The sequence below is a fragment of the Phalaenopsis equestris genome, unplaced genomic scaffold, assembly GCF_001263595.1.
Source record: "Phalaenopsis equestris unplaced genomic scaffold, ASM126359v1 Scaffold000417, whole genome shotgun sequence".
Taxonomy (NCBI): domain Eukaryota; kingdom Viridiplantae; phylum Streptophyta; class Magnoliopsida; order Asparagales; family Orchidaceae; genus Phalaenopsis; species Phalaenopsis equestris.
The window spans coordinates 22,977-36,251 of NW_018164858.1; the positions used below are offsets into that span (position 1 = coordinate 22,977).

At 34.7% G+C, this 13,275-nt stretch overlaps 1 protein-coding gene across 1 annotated transcript in view; it reads right to left on the reverse strand.

Annotated features, from left to right (window-relative positions):
• LOC110027153 (transcription factor HY5-like) overlaps window positions 1-9,744 on the reverse strand; it is a gene marked incomplete at its 3' end in the record, with an annotated part of 17,858 nt that extends 8,114 nt beyond the window's left edge. Inside the window, exon 1 of the mRNA XM_020728464.1 lies at window positions 9,599-9,744. Coding sequence (XP_020584123.1) covers window positions 9,599-9,680 — 82 coding nt within the window. The remainder of the gene's footprint in view (window positions 1-9,598) is intronic.
• Between the last annotated feature and the right edge of the window lie 3,531 nt (window positions 9,745-13,275).

The window sequence follows — 13,275 nt, forward strand, 5'->3', positions numbered from 1 at the left end:
TAGAAAACTTTAAGAAGAATATCTTTTCCATGAGAAATTCAACTACTCCAAAAATAAATCAATTTGCTAATAGCCTTGAGTTCATGCTTCGTTACTTTATTCATTAAGGTTTGCTACCAAAAAAAGAATAAATTATGCATCATCGTACAGGATTTTTTGGGAGGGCATCTTCATCTTTTGCTATGGAGTTTGGGAATGAACCGGTAGTTTGTACTGGGCTGCTTTATAATATTTTTCCTTATGATAAAAGCAAACTCATTGGATTAAGTTATAATAATAATAATAATATAATTATTCTTATTTTGTTTATTTCTTAATTTAACTTCAACATTAATTTTGAATCTACTCATATAATTGAATGTTATTATTTAGTTTGACTATCGTGAATAGATCTGAGATAACCGCATCTTCCGTGAGTTTTTCTATAAATTAATCTTCGTCCAATCATTTATGAACTTTCATAGTTTTCATTTCTTTTATGGTGCTTTTAGCCATGTCAAAGAATGAGCTGTACTGAAAGTTTCTTGAAGGTTGCTGTACTTCGCTGGCGAACAAATATAATGTTAAGCACTCTCGAGAGTATGATATTGGTGGAATCTTTGTTGTTTGAATTTTTTAGATTGGCAGCGAGTTTCCAACTTTATCAAAGATTATGAATTTAGTTCTCTACTGTCACCAATTTGTCTTGGAATGTGGCTTCCCCTTCTACCTGAGGTATCAATAATCCTGCAACACTATTGCTTGGAGCCTACCCAGGTAGCCTCAAATCCCTTCACCACTATGATTACGCTCATCACTTATCCCATGAGAACAATGAGTCATATAGAGTAAGAATCTTTTACAGAATATGTTTACAGCTAAATTGTTGAAGGAGAACTTTATTATTTCTCCTCAAAACAAATAAAATTAAAGAGATTAGAAAATTAAAAAGGAATTGAAACAAGAAAAAAGCTTTTCTCATGTAGTCAGATAAAGGGTGGCTCATTAGCACTTGCTCTAGTGAGATTCCTTCCATTAAATTGCTTTCCCTGTGTATTTTTGAGGAGGAATCTGAATATTCTAAACTTGTAGGAAAGAGAATTAGCTTGTATGCAATAAATTTGAAATTAATATATTGATGTAGCTATTTTACACTGACGACCATCTTCATGAAGATTGCCTATTTTTTTTAATTTTCTTTAATTTCATTGCCTCAAAACATCACCTAAGCTCCTTTAATTGTCATATGTCCACATTTATTTAAACTCTTGTGCAGGATCTCTCTTTATCCGAGCTAGATTAGTCAGATGTTCACTAAATTATTTTTTAATGATGTTCCCACAAAAGGACCCTGTGCCTTGTAATAAGAAAAAGAGAGCGAATATTTATTAATGATGAAGATGAAGGCAAGAAGATGGTTACTAAGCCTAGTTCATGCCAAAAAATTCCAGATGTAGCTACTCATTCTACTGCAATTCCAACAATCTCGATTGGCTAGATTGCTCCCAAGCAAGGGACTACCAGGCCAAGCAGAGCTGAAAAAGGCAATAATAAAATCGCTTATTCACATTCTTTGAGAAATTTCAAGCTGAGTTACAAAAGTGAAGAGGGGAAGTCAGCTTTTGATGGGAGAAAAATGGTTGAATTATGGTGGATGCTAGCGTTGGCTCACTTCTTCCCAAAAATAAATTGACTATGATATCAATTGACCTTGGTTCAATTGTGTTCTCTAAATAACTGCAGGCTCTTCTAAGGAAATTACTAGCTGATGGCTTGCACGTCAGTTATGCAGCTTTTCATATCTTCCTGACAACACTTTCTTTTCGGTGAATTTTCATAGAATAGTGATTGCCAAGAATAGAGCTATTCATGAAGAGTTGAGTCACCATTCCAAAAAGAATCAGAAACTTTTCATTAAATAGCAACAATCCATTGTGGTCAGGCAGAAAACAAAGAGCCTTTATGAGGAGCTCTTTAGAAAAGCCAATATTGATTTACAGGGGGGTTTGAAGAAGAGAATAAGAATAAAGTGGCGAATATCAATTTTTTTTTTTGATAAAAAATAAGAATTGCTGAATTACAGATTAAGATAAATACTTTGGAATCCTCTTAACTGAATCAATATCATTAAAGAATTTAATGATTCATTATATTCTCTTTAAGCAATAATTCTGAGAGAAAAAAAAGTAGAAGATATCAGTGTTGGATCAAATCTGCGCATCTTCTCCATGGAAACAATAAGGTGCACATCTTAAGGTATTTCTTATGCACCTCGTATTGGGACACCAGCCTCAAGATGCACATCTTCAGGCATTTTTTATGCGCCTCATATTGAGATGCCAGCCTCAAGGTGCACATCTCAAGTTAATTTTCAAACCATGTTTGGAATATTGGAAATAAATTTTGTTATGTTATGACTCATATACCATATGAGGGACAGATGCTGGAACAAAGCGGAGCGGAAAAATCTACCCAATCGGGGGAGTTTTGTTATGTGGGTTGATGTTGCGGGGGCATTGCCCGCGGTGCGGGGCAAGAGTAATTTGAGAATATTGTACTCCATGATTTTCTCTAGGGTTATAAATAGGTTTGTTTGTAACCCCAGGTCATTCTATTCTATATTCTGTACTATTTTCTGGAATTGAAAGAAAATCATCGCTTTGCTCTTGCGGACGTAGGCATCTTTGCCGAATCTTGTTAAATCTTTATGTGTTCTTATGGATTTGTGTCGATTCCTATTTTTCTTCGCCCTAATTTCTCAACAAGTGGTATCAGAGTGAGGTACTAGAATAAAGAAAAAAAAATTTCGGCTGAGCAGGAACAAAGAAATTTGGCGGCTAGGGTTTTGACGATTCGGAGCGAATTCGACGAAGGACTTCGGAAAGGTTTGCGTCAGTTCGGATTTGCCGCAGAGGAGTTCGGCTAGACGACAATTTCGGCGCAGGAGGAGATCAACACAAAAAGTTTATCTAGGGTTTTCGGTGGCTTGGATCGTGACAGAGGAGGCGAATCGAGGCATCTCGCGGCGTCTTATGCTGCAGGAGAGATACGCGGCATCGCGAACATATGAAGTTCAGCGACTAGGAGTTCGCGAGGGCTTCGGGGATTTCCCGAAAGGGCTTCGGTTTCGCAAGTTGCTCCTGCGACCAGGCGGCACGAAACCAAGTGAAGGTTCACGATAGGCCACAGGGATTCACGAACAGAGGGTTTCACATTTGGCACGTCTTCAACGGGTTTTCGGAGCAAACACGCAGAGGAATTTGCGAATCGTGGGAAGCATCGCATGCGACACCTCGGGCTTTTCTTCTTTGGGCGAAAATTCAAATTCGTGAATCGCGGGAGAATTGCAGAAATTGACAGAGAAGACTTCAAGTTTTTTAATTTTCTTTGTGGTGCGGTTTTGCTTCAACGCAAGGCAAAAGTTCGCGGCAAGAGTAATTTCAAATGACAATTTTTAGTGCAAAATTCGAGGTAATGAAATTCAATGAAACATATAACATCGGATTGTGGCAAACAAGGGTGAAAGATTTGTTGGCTCAATAGAGAATTTTGAAAGCTTTGCGGGCAACGAAACCATATGCCATAGAGGATGAAAATTGGGAAGAATTGCAACAATGAGCGGCAGCAACCATTCCTTTATGAGGTTATGTATCATGTGAAGAATCTAAAATATTCAGGAGATGTGTGGAAGAAATTAGAAACTCAGTTTATGTCCAAATCTCTGACGAATAAATTGTATCTGAAGCAAAAACTGTATAGGCTGAAGATGCAAGAAGGCTCTGATCTGATACAGCACGTGAATGACTTCAATCAAATAATCACAGATTTGTTACGGTTTGATGTGAGTATTGAGGATGAAGACCAAACAATGATTTTGTTGCGTTCATTGCCTTCTTCCTATGAACTGACGACTCTGATATATGAGAAAAGAACTATCAAAGTTGATGAGATTATTGCGACATTGTTGGCCCGTAACCAGCGAAAGCAGAATGCAGGGGAAAACTCTCATGACGACAATTTATATGTGAAGGGTTATTAGGATCGTGGAAGTAAGAAAGAGGAGGGTTCTGGAAGGCGAAATTTCAGATCAAAATCCAAAGGTAAAAAAACAATTTATTGCTACAAGTGCAAGGAGTCGGATCATATGAAGAGTGATTGTCCAAAGCTCAAGAAGCAGACTGGAGAGAAAAGTGATGCATCATCCAAGTTTCTAAATGTGGTGCAGAGAGACAATTTAGATTAGAGTGATGGTGATATGTTTTCAATTTCATCAACTCAGTCCATGGATGCATGAAATCTTGATTCATGGTGTTTTTATCACATAATACCTAACAGAGAGTGATTTACTTCATACAAGTTAACTAATTCTAGCTCAGTGTATTTAAGTGATGATAGATGTTGCAATATTGTTGGTATTGGTGAAGTTAGAATCAAGATGTATGATGACACTGTTAGAATATTATGTGATGTCAGACATATTTCAGATTTAAAGAAGAATTTGATTTCAATGGGTATACTGTGATGAAAAAAAAGTTAACTGCAGATAATATCTATAAACTGTTGAGGAATACAGTTGTTGGTGGAGTTTATTATATGAAGTAGATGATAGTACAAAGCTATGACATGCGTCTAGGTCATCTTAGTGAACATGGGATGACGGAATTGCATAGATGAAACTTGTTACATGGTGTTAAAAGCTGCAAGCTCAATCTTTGTCAGTTCTGTGTGCTTGGAAAACAAACTAGAGTCAGATTTATGACTGGAAAACACAAAATTGAAGGAATTATTGATTATGTGCAGTCTGATGTATAAAGTCCTACAAGAGAATCGTCATTGGGAGGATCTTTGTATTTTGTTACATTTATTGATGATTTATCCAGAAAAGTTTGAGTGTATTTCTTGAAGCAGAAATCTAAAGTCTTCCCTAAATTCAAGCTGTGAAAACTGAGGTGGAGAATCAAACTGACAGAAAGATCAAATATTTGAGATCTGATAATGACACGGAATACACAAATTCGCAGTTTCATAAATTTTGTGAGGAGCATAAGATTCAGAGGCATTTTTCAGTGCGCAAGACACTACAGCAGAATGATATGACAGAAAAGATGAACATGTCCTTAACTGAAAGGGCAAGATGTTTGAGACTGAATGCAGGGCTTCCTAAGAGTTTCTAAGCAGATGCTATGAATATGACATGCTATATCATCAACAGATCACCTCGGACATTGTTAGGTGGCAAGATTGCAGAAGAGGCATGGACAGATAATCCACTTAATTTCGATCATGTCCGAATTTTTGGTTATCCTGCTTATGTACATGGAGATAAAAGATCAAAACTTGATGCAAAATCCAAGAAGTGCATCTTTCTAGCTATAAGAAAGATGTGAAAAGATACAAATTTTGGGATTCGATTGCAAAGAGGATGGTGATCAATAGAGATACAGTTTTTTATGAACAGTTCATGTTGCAACAGAATCAAGACAGCGTGCCAGAGACCAGTTCTGGTTTAGATGCAGTGCAGATGAATTTAGAACAACATAAAGAAACAACTGAGAGAGTTGAATGTTCAAATCCAACACTTGGTAATTCCATTCCAGATGATCTGCAGAATTATAATCTAGTCAAAGACAGACAAAGACACATCAATATAAGACCTCATAGCATATTGAGTTATAAAGACTATGTCTTTTATGCACTTCTCATCAATAATGATGACCCAACCACTTTTCAAGGAGCTATCCCAAATGGATGAGTGCAATAATTGAGGAGATAGAGTTTTTGCAGAAAAATCGCACATCGGAGCTAGTTCAGTTTCTTGAGGGAAAGAAGACTATTGGGTGCAAATGAGTGTACAAAAGGAAACCAGCAGTATCAGAAAAAGAAGGGGAAAAGTTCAAGGCTCTACTGGTAACAAAGGGATTTTCACAGCAGAAGGGGATAAATTATGATGAAAATTTTTCTCCTGTGGTAAGACATAATTCAATCAGAACAATGCTTACATTAGTAGCTATTTGGGATTTGCATTTAGAGCAGATGAATGTTAAAACTGTTTTCTTGCATGGTGATTTGGAGGAGCAGATTTATATGGAACAGCCAGAAGAGTTTGGTGATTTGGAGGAGCAGATTTATATGGAACAGCCAAAAGAGTTCACTCAACCTGGACAGGAGCATCTGATTTGCAGATTAAAGAAATTATTGTATGGGTTGAAACAGTCTCCAAGACAATAATACAAACGATTTAACTCCTACATGATTCAGATTAGCTACAAGCGATGTAAGTATGGTTGTTGTGTTTATGTGAAGAGACTTGATGATATGCCGATTGTTGCAAAGAATATGAATGTTGTTCGTGGTTTGAAAGCTTTATTGAGCCAGGAATTTGACATAAAAGACTTGGGTCTTACGAAGAAGATTCTTGAAATAGAGATTCATCGAGATAGACACTTAAGACGATTATGTTTATCTCAACGAGATTATGTTGAGAAAGTGTTGGATATGTTTGAGATGAGCAAAAGAAAGCTTGTGAGCACTCCATTGGCAAATCATTTTAAACTTTCTTCAGAACAGTGTCCTAAGACAGATGCAAAAATCGAAGACATGGCAAAAGTTTCATATGTCAGTGCAGTTGGTTGCTTGATGTATGCAATGACATGTACTCATCAAGACAACTGTGTTTATCTCAATGAGTCTGTAAATACATGTCTAAACCTGGAAGGTGATGATGGGAAGCAATCAAGTGAATTTTCAGGTATCTAAAGGGTACTTTGGGAAGCAATCAAGTGAATTTTCAGGTATCTAAAAGGTACTCATGAAATTATTTTTGGCAGTCAACAGAATGATCCTTCAGTTGGGGGGTATGTTGATTCAGACTATGTAGGTGATTTGGATGACAAGGTCTACAACTGGATGTATGTTTACTCTTGGTGGAGGGCTTATATGTTGAAAATCAACAATTCAGTATATTGTGGCATTATCTACAATTGATGCTGAGTACATGATAATAGCTGAAGTTGCAAAAAAAATCTTATGGCTTGTTGGGCTAGTAAAAGAACTGGGCATTGAGCAAGTTGAAATTTAGTTGCATTGTGACAGTCAGAGTGTTATTTATCTGGCTAAGAACTAGGTGTACTATGCGAGAGCCAAGAATATTGATGTCAGCTATCACAATATCAAAGAATTGATTGTTTCTGATGAAATACTGTTGCAGAATGTTCATACCGATGAAAATGCAGCTTATATGATGACCAAGTCAGTTACTATCAACAAGTTCTTGCATTGCTTAGGCTTGTTGAATATTTGCAGTTGCTAGAGAAGCATGGCGACCCAACCCACTTCAGTGTGTGAGAAACTCCATGATGCATTTCTCCTGAGTTGATATTCGCCAAAGTGGACATTTATTATGGTATGACTCATATATCATATAAGAGACAGACGCTGAAACGAAGCGGAGCGGAGCGGAAGAATCTGCCCAATCGAAAGAGTTTCGTTATGTGGGTTGGGGGTCCGGTGGCAATGACCAGCGGTAAGGTACATTGGTAATTTGGGAATTACATATTGTACTCCAGGGTTTTCTCTAAGGTTATATATGGGTCTGTTTGTAACCCTAGGTCATTATATTCTGTATTATGTAATCTTTTCTGGAATTGAAAAAAGGTCGCTACTCTGCTCCCGATGACATAGACAACTTTGTCGAACCTCGTTAAATCTTTGTGTGTTCTTCTGGATTTGTGTCTATTCCTATTTTTCTTCGCCCCAATTTCTCAACAAATTTGTTTGTAGGCAATGCACTAAGCTATCAACAAGAATCACACGACAAAATAGAATAAAAAAGAGGGAGAAAAAAAGAGAGAAACCATCTAACACATTACCAAATGAATCACAACACACGACCTCAATATCTTGAACTTTGTCCATCAAAATTCTCTGACTTAGTAATTATAAGTTCGAATTGAAGGTTTTAACGCTGCAAGGACAACTATTTCAGAAAGTAAAAAAAATATTTAAGTCGATGAGGTTTGTAGCCAAAATGTACATAAATACATGTGGATAGATGGGGCAATTATTGGGGGAATCCATCATCAGGATAATTGAAGTCGTCGATTTACTAGGGTAAGATTTCAGCTTGGCAGATAAAAATATAGACTGGTGGGAGAAGATGCCAACTTACTGGCTAGCCAAATGAAATTTGAGGAAGTAGCTTCTGACCATTAGCAAATGTTCAAAGTCAAACCTTCGGCTGAGTACACTGTCGAGTTCTTTGCGACCCTAGCAAAGTTCATTCTCTCTCTCTCAAATTTATTACAATTCTGATGAGTTCAACATGATTTTAATGAGTTCACCATGGTTATTACAGCTCCAACGAGTTGATTATGCTCTAGAAGAGGCATCAAGATCCAGATTGACTTTGTTTAAATCATAATCTTGAGATATTTAGATGTGCAAAAGGAAAGGGAATTGATTCCCACACAGAAAGAGGTGCAAGTCATCAATTCTAAATAATCCACTTTATGTTTCTAGAATTGGATCCAACAACATTTTTTCTAAATCATTCCAGTTGAACAAGACATGATCTTGATCGCCCAAATAAATTGAATGATAGGAATTTGATGAAGTGCAGCTCTATAATTAGGTAGAAAACTCAAAAATAATAAAGTTGATAGAAAAAACAAATTATAGAGACAAATCAGAGATTAATCAATTAAAGAATATATAAAGAACAACCACTTCTTAAATAAATATTTCTTTAAATGATGTCGATAACAACAGCATGGAATATTCCTATTTCATGATTATAGTTTTACTCCATCAAATTATCAATACCACGTCAATACATAACCAAAAATGATGACCAAAATTACATATGCATTCTAGCCTAGGTTTCATTTAGCTGTCGCTTCACCTGGTATTTAAAATATAGGTGAGTAAAGCATTAGTCATTCATTTAGGTCAAGCAAGCATCCACACATACTAAACTCAACAAAATCCTAAGAAACTTTGGACTTGAAATCTACACATTCCAGAGTATTGATGCAAACCCATTCAAAAAAGTCAATTTCATTACAACTTACAAAATTCAATTCCCTGTACTCACAAAATGACGCATTGTTTACAGTTCCATGGTCAAATCTACAAGAATTGACTTAAAGATATGGATACATGATTCAACAATTTGAAAAAGATTGGAGTCAAATACAATGAGAGAAAAGCTCAACCCATTTACAACCCACGATAAGCAAAATCGGCCAGAGTCAGAAAGTTAGATTTAGATTTTCCCAAATCTAAGTCAGAGAATTTAAACTGAAGGCTTAAAATATGATCACAATTGAATTAACATATTTGGCAGGATAGATCAGAGTTTAAAAAAAAAAAAAAAGAACCCCCCATTACATACAGAGAACGAGAAGTACGCGAAGCATGATTCGATAAACCCCCCATTACATACAGAGAACGAGAAGTACGCGAGGAAATCTCTGCAGGCTTAAAATATGATCACAATTGAAGCATGATTCGATACAGAAAGAACAGTGAGAACACTCGGAAAGCATGAAATCAACATTTACGACTGAAGCAGAGAACTCAGATTCCACAGTGACATCAACAGATTCCAAGCTTTACTTACCATCTCTGACTTCCATCTGGGGAGCTGAGCTCGATGAAATCTCGGAGCTCGACGGCAGCGAGCTGGTTGCAGCACCTTGCATTCTAATTGGAGGAAGCAAGAGAGACTAAGGCGGGGACAGAAGGCGAAGAAGGCGGGTGGGCTGTTCGAAGATACCGCGTCAGGGAAGTAAACGAAGCTCTTTAGACCGTTGGATTAAAAAGGATCGGACGGGTAAAGGCTGGTGAGCGTGGACAAAGTAGATACCACAATTTTTTGAAGTGAGTTTATTTGGTGATATCTAACTCTTAATATATATTTATATATACATATAATTGAATCAAGTAAAAATCTCAATGCAATATTTAAATATAAAATCTTAAACTTTTAATTGGAAATCTTTCAAATTTTGATTTGAGTAAATTATTCAATGAGATAAGTGGCAACACCTATAATTTATTAATATGTGTTCCTATAAGCTCTAATCAATCATATGAACATACTTAAAAATATCATGATATTGAGAGGCCAAATAATCATCAAATTTTACTTGATTATTACGAAATTAAGGGGTTCAGTGAAAATATTCTAAAGAAGCCAGCATCACTCGATTATAACTATATGAGGAGAAGATAAGCTTAGGTTATTTGATTGTGTTACAAAATCCATAAAAATTGCTAAATCCAATTTTTATGGATTTACCTATCTCACGCCTAAACTTTCATTTTTACACATATAACAATTTACCTATGGATGAAAAGATGGATTTGACTATTAAAAAGCGATAATGAGTGTTACTTTTTATATGATATTTGTAATTATGAAAGTATATGTGTGAGATAGGTAAATATGAAAGTTTTGGATGCTATGTATGTAAAAGCCCTTTTATTTTTAATATAAAAATAAAAAACATACAAAAAAGTACTAAACAAATATGTTTTTAAAATAAATATAAATATAATCATAAACAAACATGATCCCAAACAATGTGTAAGTTAGGATGCAATTTTATTATTATTATTATTTTATGATTTCTTAGATAAAAACTCTTTTACCATCTATGAAATTCTTTTATCTATCTGTGTAGACATTTGTGCAACTCAAAGATAAAAAATTCTCACTCTAACTCAATAATAATATTTTTAGCATGCAAAAATCTGGTGCCATCTATAAAAAACACTCATAGTATGCTAAAAGCACTTCTATGAGATAGTTGATAGGAGCAACGCTAATCATAATAAGTTTTCACTCCAAAAAGTATAAATTTAAGAACCACACTTTCAATTGTGGACAAAATAATCTAGTTGGTGATAATCCCCATACTTAGCTAAGAGGATTATCTTTTATCTCTTAAAAGAGGATTGTAAAGTGAGAGTGACATCACAATATGATGGTTTTGCTTCCCATAAAATCAATAATAGATAAATGCTATTCAGTTTGAGGGCACTTATGTATGATGCGTCATATGAAGTATAAGGTGACGATGCAAAACAAATGGGCCAATAAATAGATGGTAAGCCAAGAAAATAGAGATCAAACAAATGGGCCAATAAATAGTTGAAATCAAGTGTTTTTTCATGGATGTAGCTAACGTTGTTTTGGATTATATGGTTTTACGTGTTTTCATGTTTTGTGGAACATTATATAATATTTCTAAGACATTTTAAGTAGCATTATGATATCTTAGTTGAGTGTAAGTGTCTAGCCAAGCCTATGATGAGGTAGTTATGCTTGTTACTCCCAATGAGTAAACCCTTGCATTTTTTCCCCCTTAATTTTTCAATTTGAATTTAAAGTGTTAAAGGTCTATTTATGTAATATTATCTAGAATAAAAAAAAAAAGATTTCGTTGTCACCAAATACTCTTATTTTATTTTGAGTGTTAAACTCAAAGTAGAAAGCTTGGTGGCTTATTCCATAAGGAGAGCTTGCTTGTTTGAGTAGTCTTTATCATATAATACTTTGATAGGTAGATGTATTTCATATCTTTGATTTTTATTTCCTTTCATTTTATTGTTCCAAAATCATTCAAAAGTATCCCCTATACTGTTTCTAAAAAAATTTCTCCGTTTTAATCTAAAAGAAGATCTTATGACATGTCATGTTGTATTCAACCAAAGGAAGAAGACATCAGAACCTAGTGTTATTCTCATGACCTTTTGGAGCATTTATACCTTTCCAAAAATTCACATAAACTCCAAAATTACTATAAACATACCACAACATCAACACCTATAATTTTATCCCTTGACTCCAACAATTAATCCATCAATTAAAGACATGAAAATTACTCCAAGATTTTAAATAGGGTAGGGTTTCCACTCAGCTAGCTGATTTATATTCCCTTTCTCCTATCATAAGAGCATTATTAATTTATGAAAAGAACTCAAGGTACCATTTAGAGGAAACAATTAACTTGTCAAACATATTACCTAACATTCTCCTTTAAAAAAAATTGTGAATAGACTCAAAAGTTTAAATCATTCAAACTTGGCTCATGTTAACCTAATTTTGAGTTTGTATCCGATTCACCAATCAAAATCCCTTAGATTGGAACCACCAAAAACATATTAGACACTCTTATATACAACTTTTAAGAGTTTTGATAGAAATTACCTTTTATTAAGATGTCATTACGGTCCATCTTTGATCATCTTGATACTTTTATTGTTTTATTTGGTACTTTTTGGTTTGTTTCATTTTTGTCTTTTTTATTCATCTTCTAAAACTCACAGACCAGTAAAAGACTTACTAACTTTATTTATATAAATAGTTATTAGAAAAGAACTCCTGGCTTACTACCATACCAAATTTTATATAATTATCTTTTCAATGTATTTTTTGAGATAATTTGTATTGTTCCTAATTCCCGATGTGAGGATTTTAATTCTTGGAATGTGACGCTCAAATATATCATTAATGATTTTTTTTTTTGAAACTCCTTATACATTCAACTGTCAGATGTCTATTAAGCTAAAAAAGTTGGGCACAAACACCATATGTCTTTATGCATTTGATAGTTTCACTGTAAAAGCAAAGCAAGATTTTATCCCTAAATCTCAAGAAGACCTACCTCGCAGACTAAGGTCTATTGCACATTACTAATTTCTATTAACATATACAGTGAAGGATGAGTAATGGCCTAGTTTTTTGCAATTCATCTTGCCTTATCTATAATATTTTGAGAGAAATGTCGAGTAATGACTTAACTCATTCCGATCATCTATTGCTCTTTAATACTAAATTAACTAGCAAATTTCTTTTATTCAAAGACTGGCAAATTTCTATTATTCCAAGACTAGCAAGGACATCCATCCTCTTTACGATATCGTTCTTGTGCTCTTAGAAAGTGTAAAAGACCAAAAGAAAAGGATATGTACGTTGTAGCATGGGTAAGGAAAGTGAAAGAAGGGACGACAACTAAGTTTTGGCATGAACAACAAGATGATGGTGAATCAGAAGAGCAATTTGATATTTTCTACCGTCAAATAACAATAGATAACAAATTGGACAACAAAGGAGGCATTTGAACGTCTTTAAGAGTTCATTACCTTGATCTTATTGAGTTACATACACAAAACCTGAATTAAATGCAGGGGTACAAAACCCCAATAGATTAGACCATGAGAAATATCTTCTAATAACTTAACAAAGTCAAAGATTTCTAAACAACAAAAAAAATAATATATATATATATA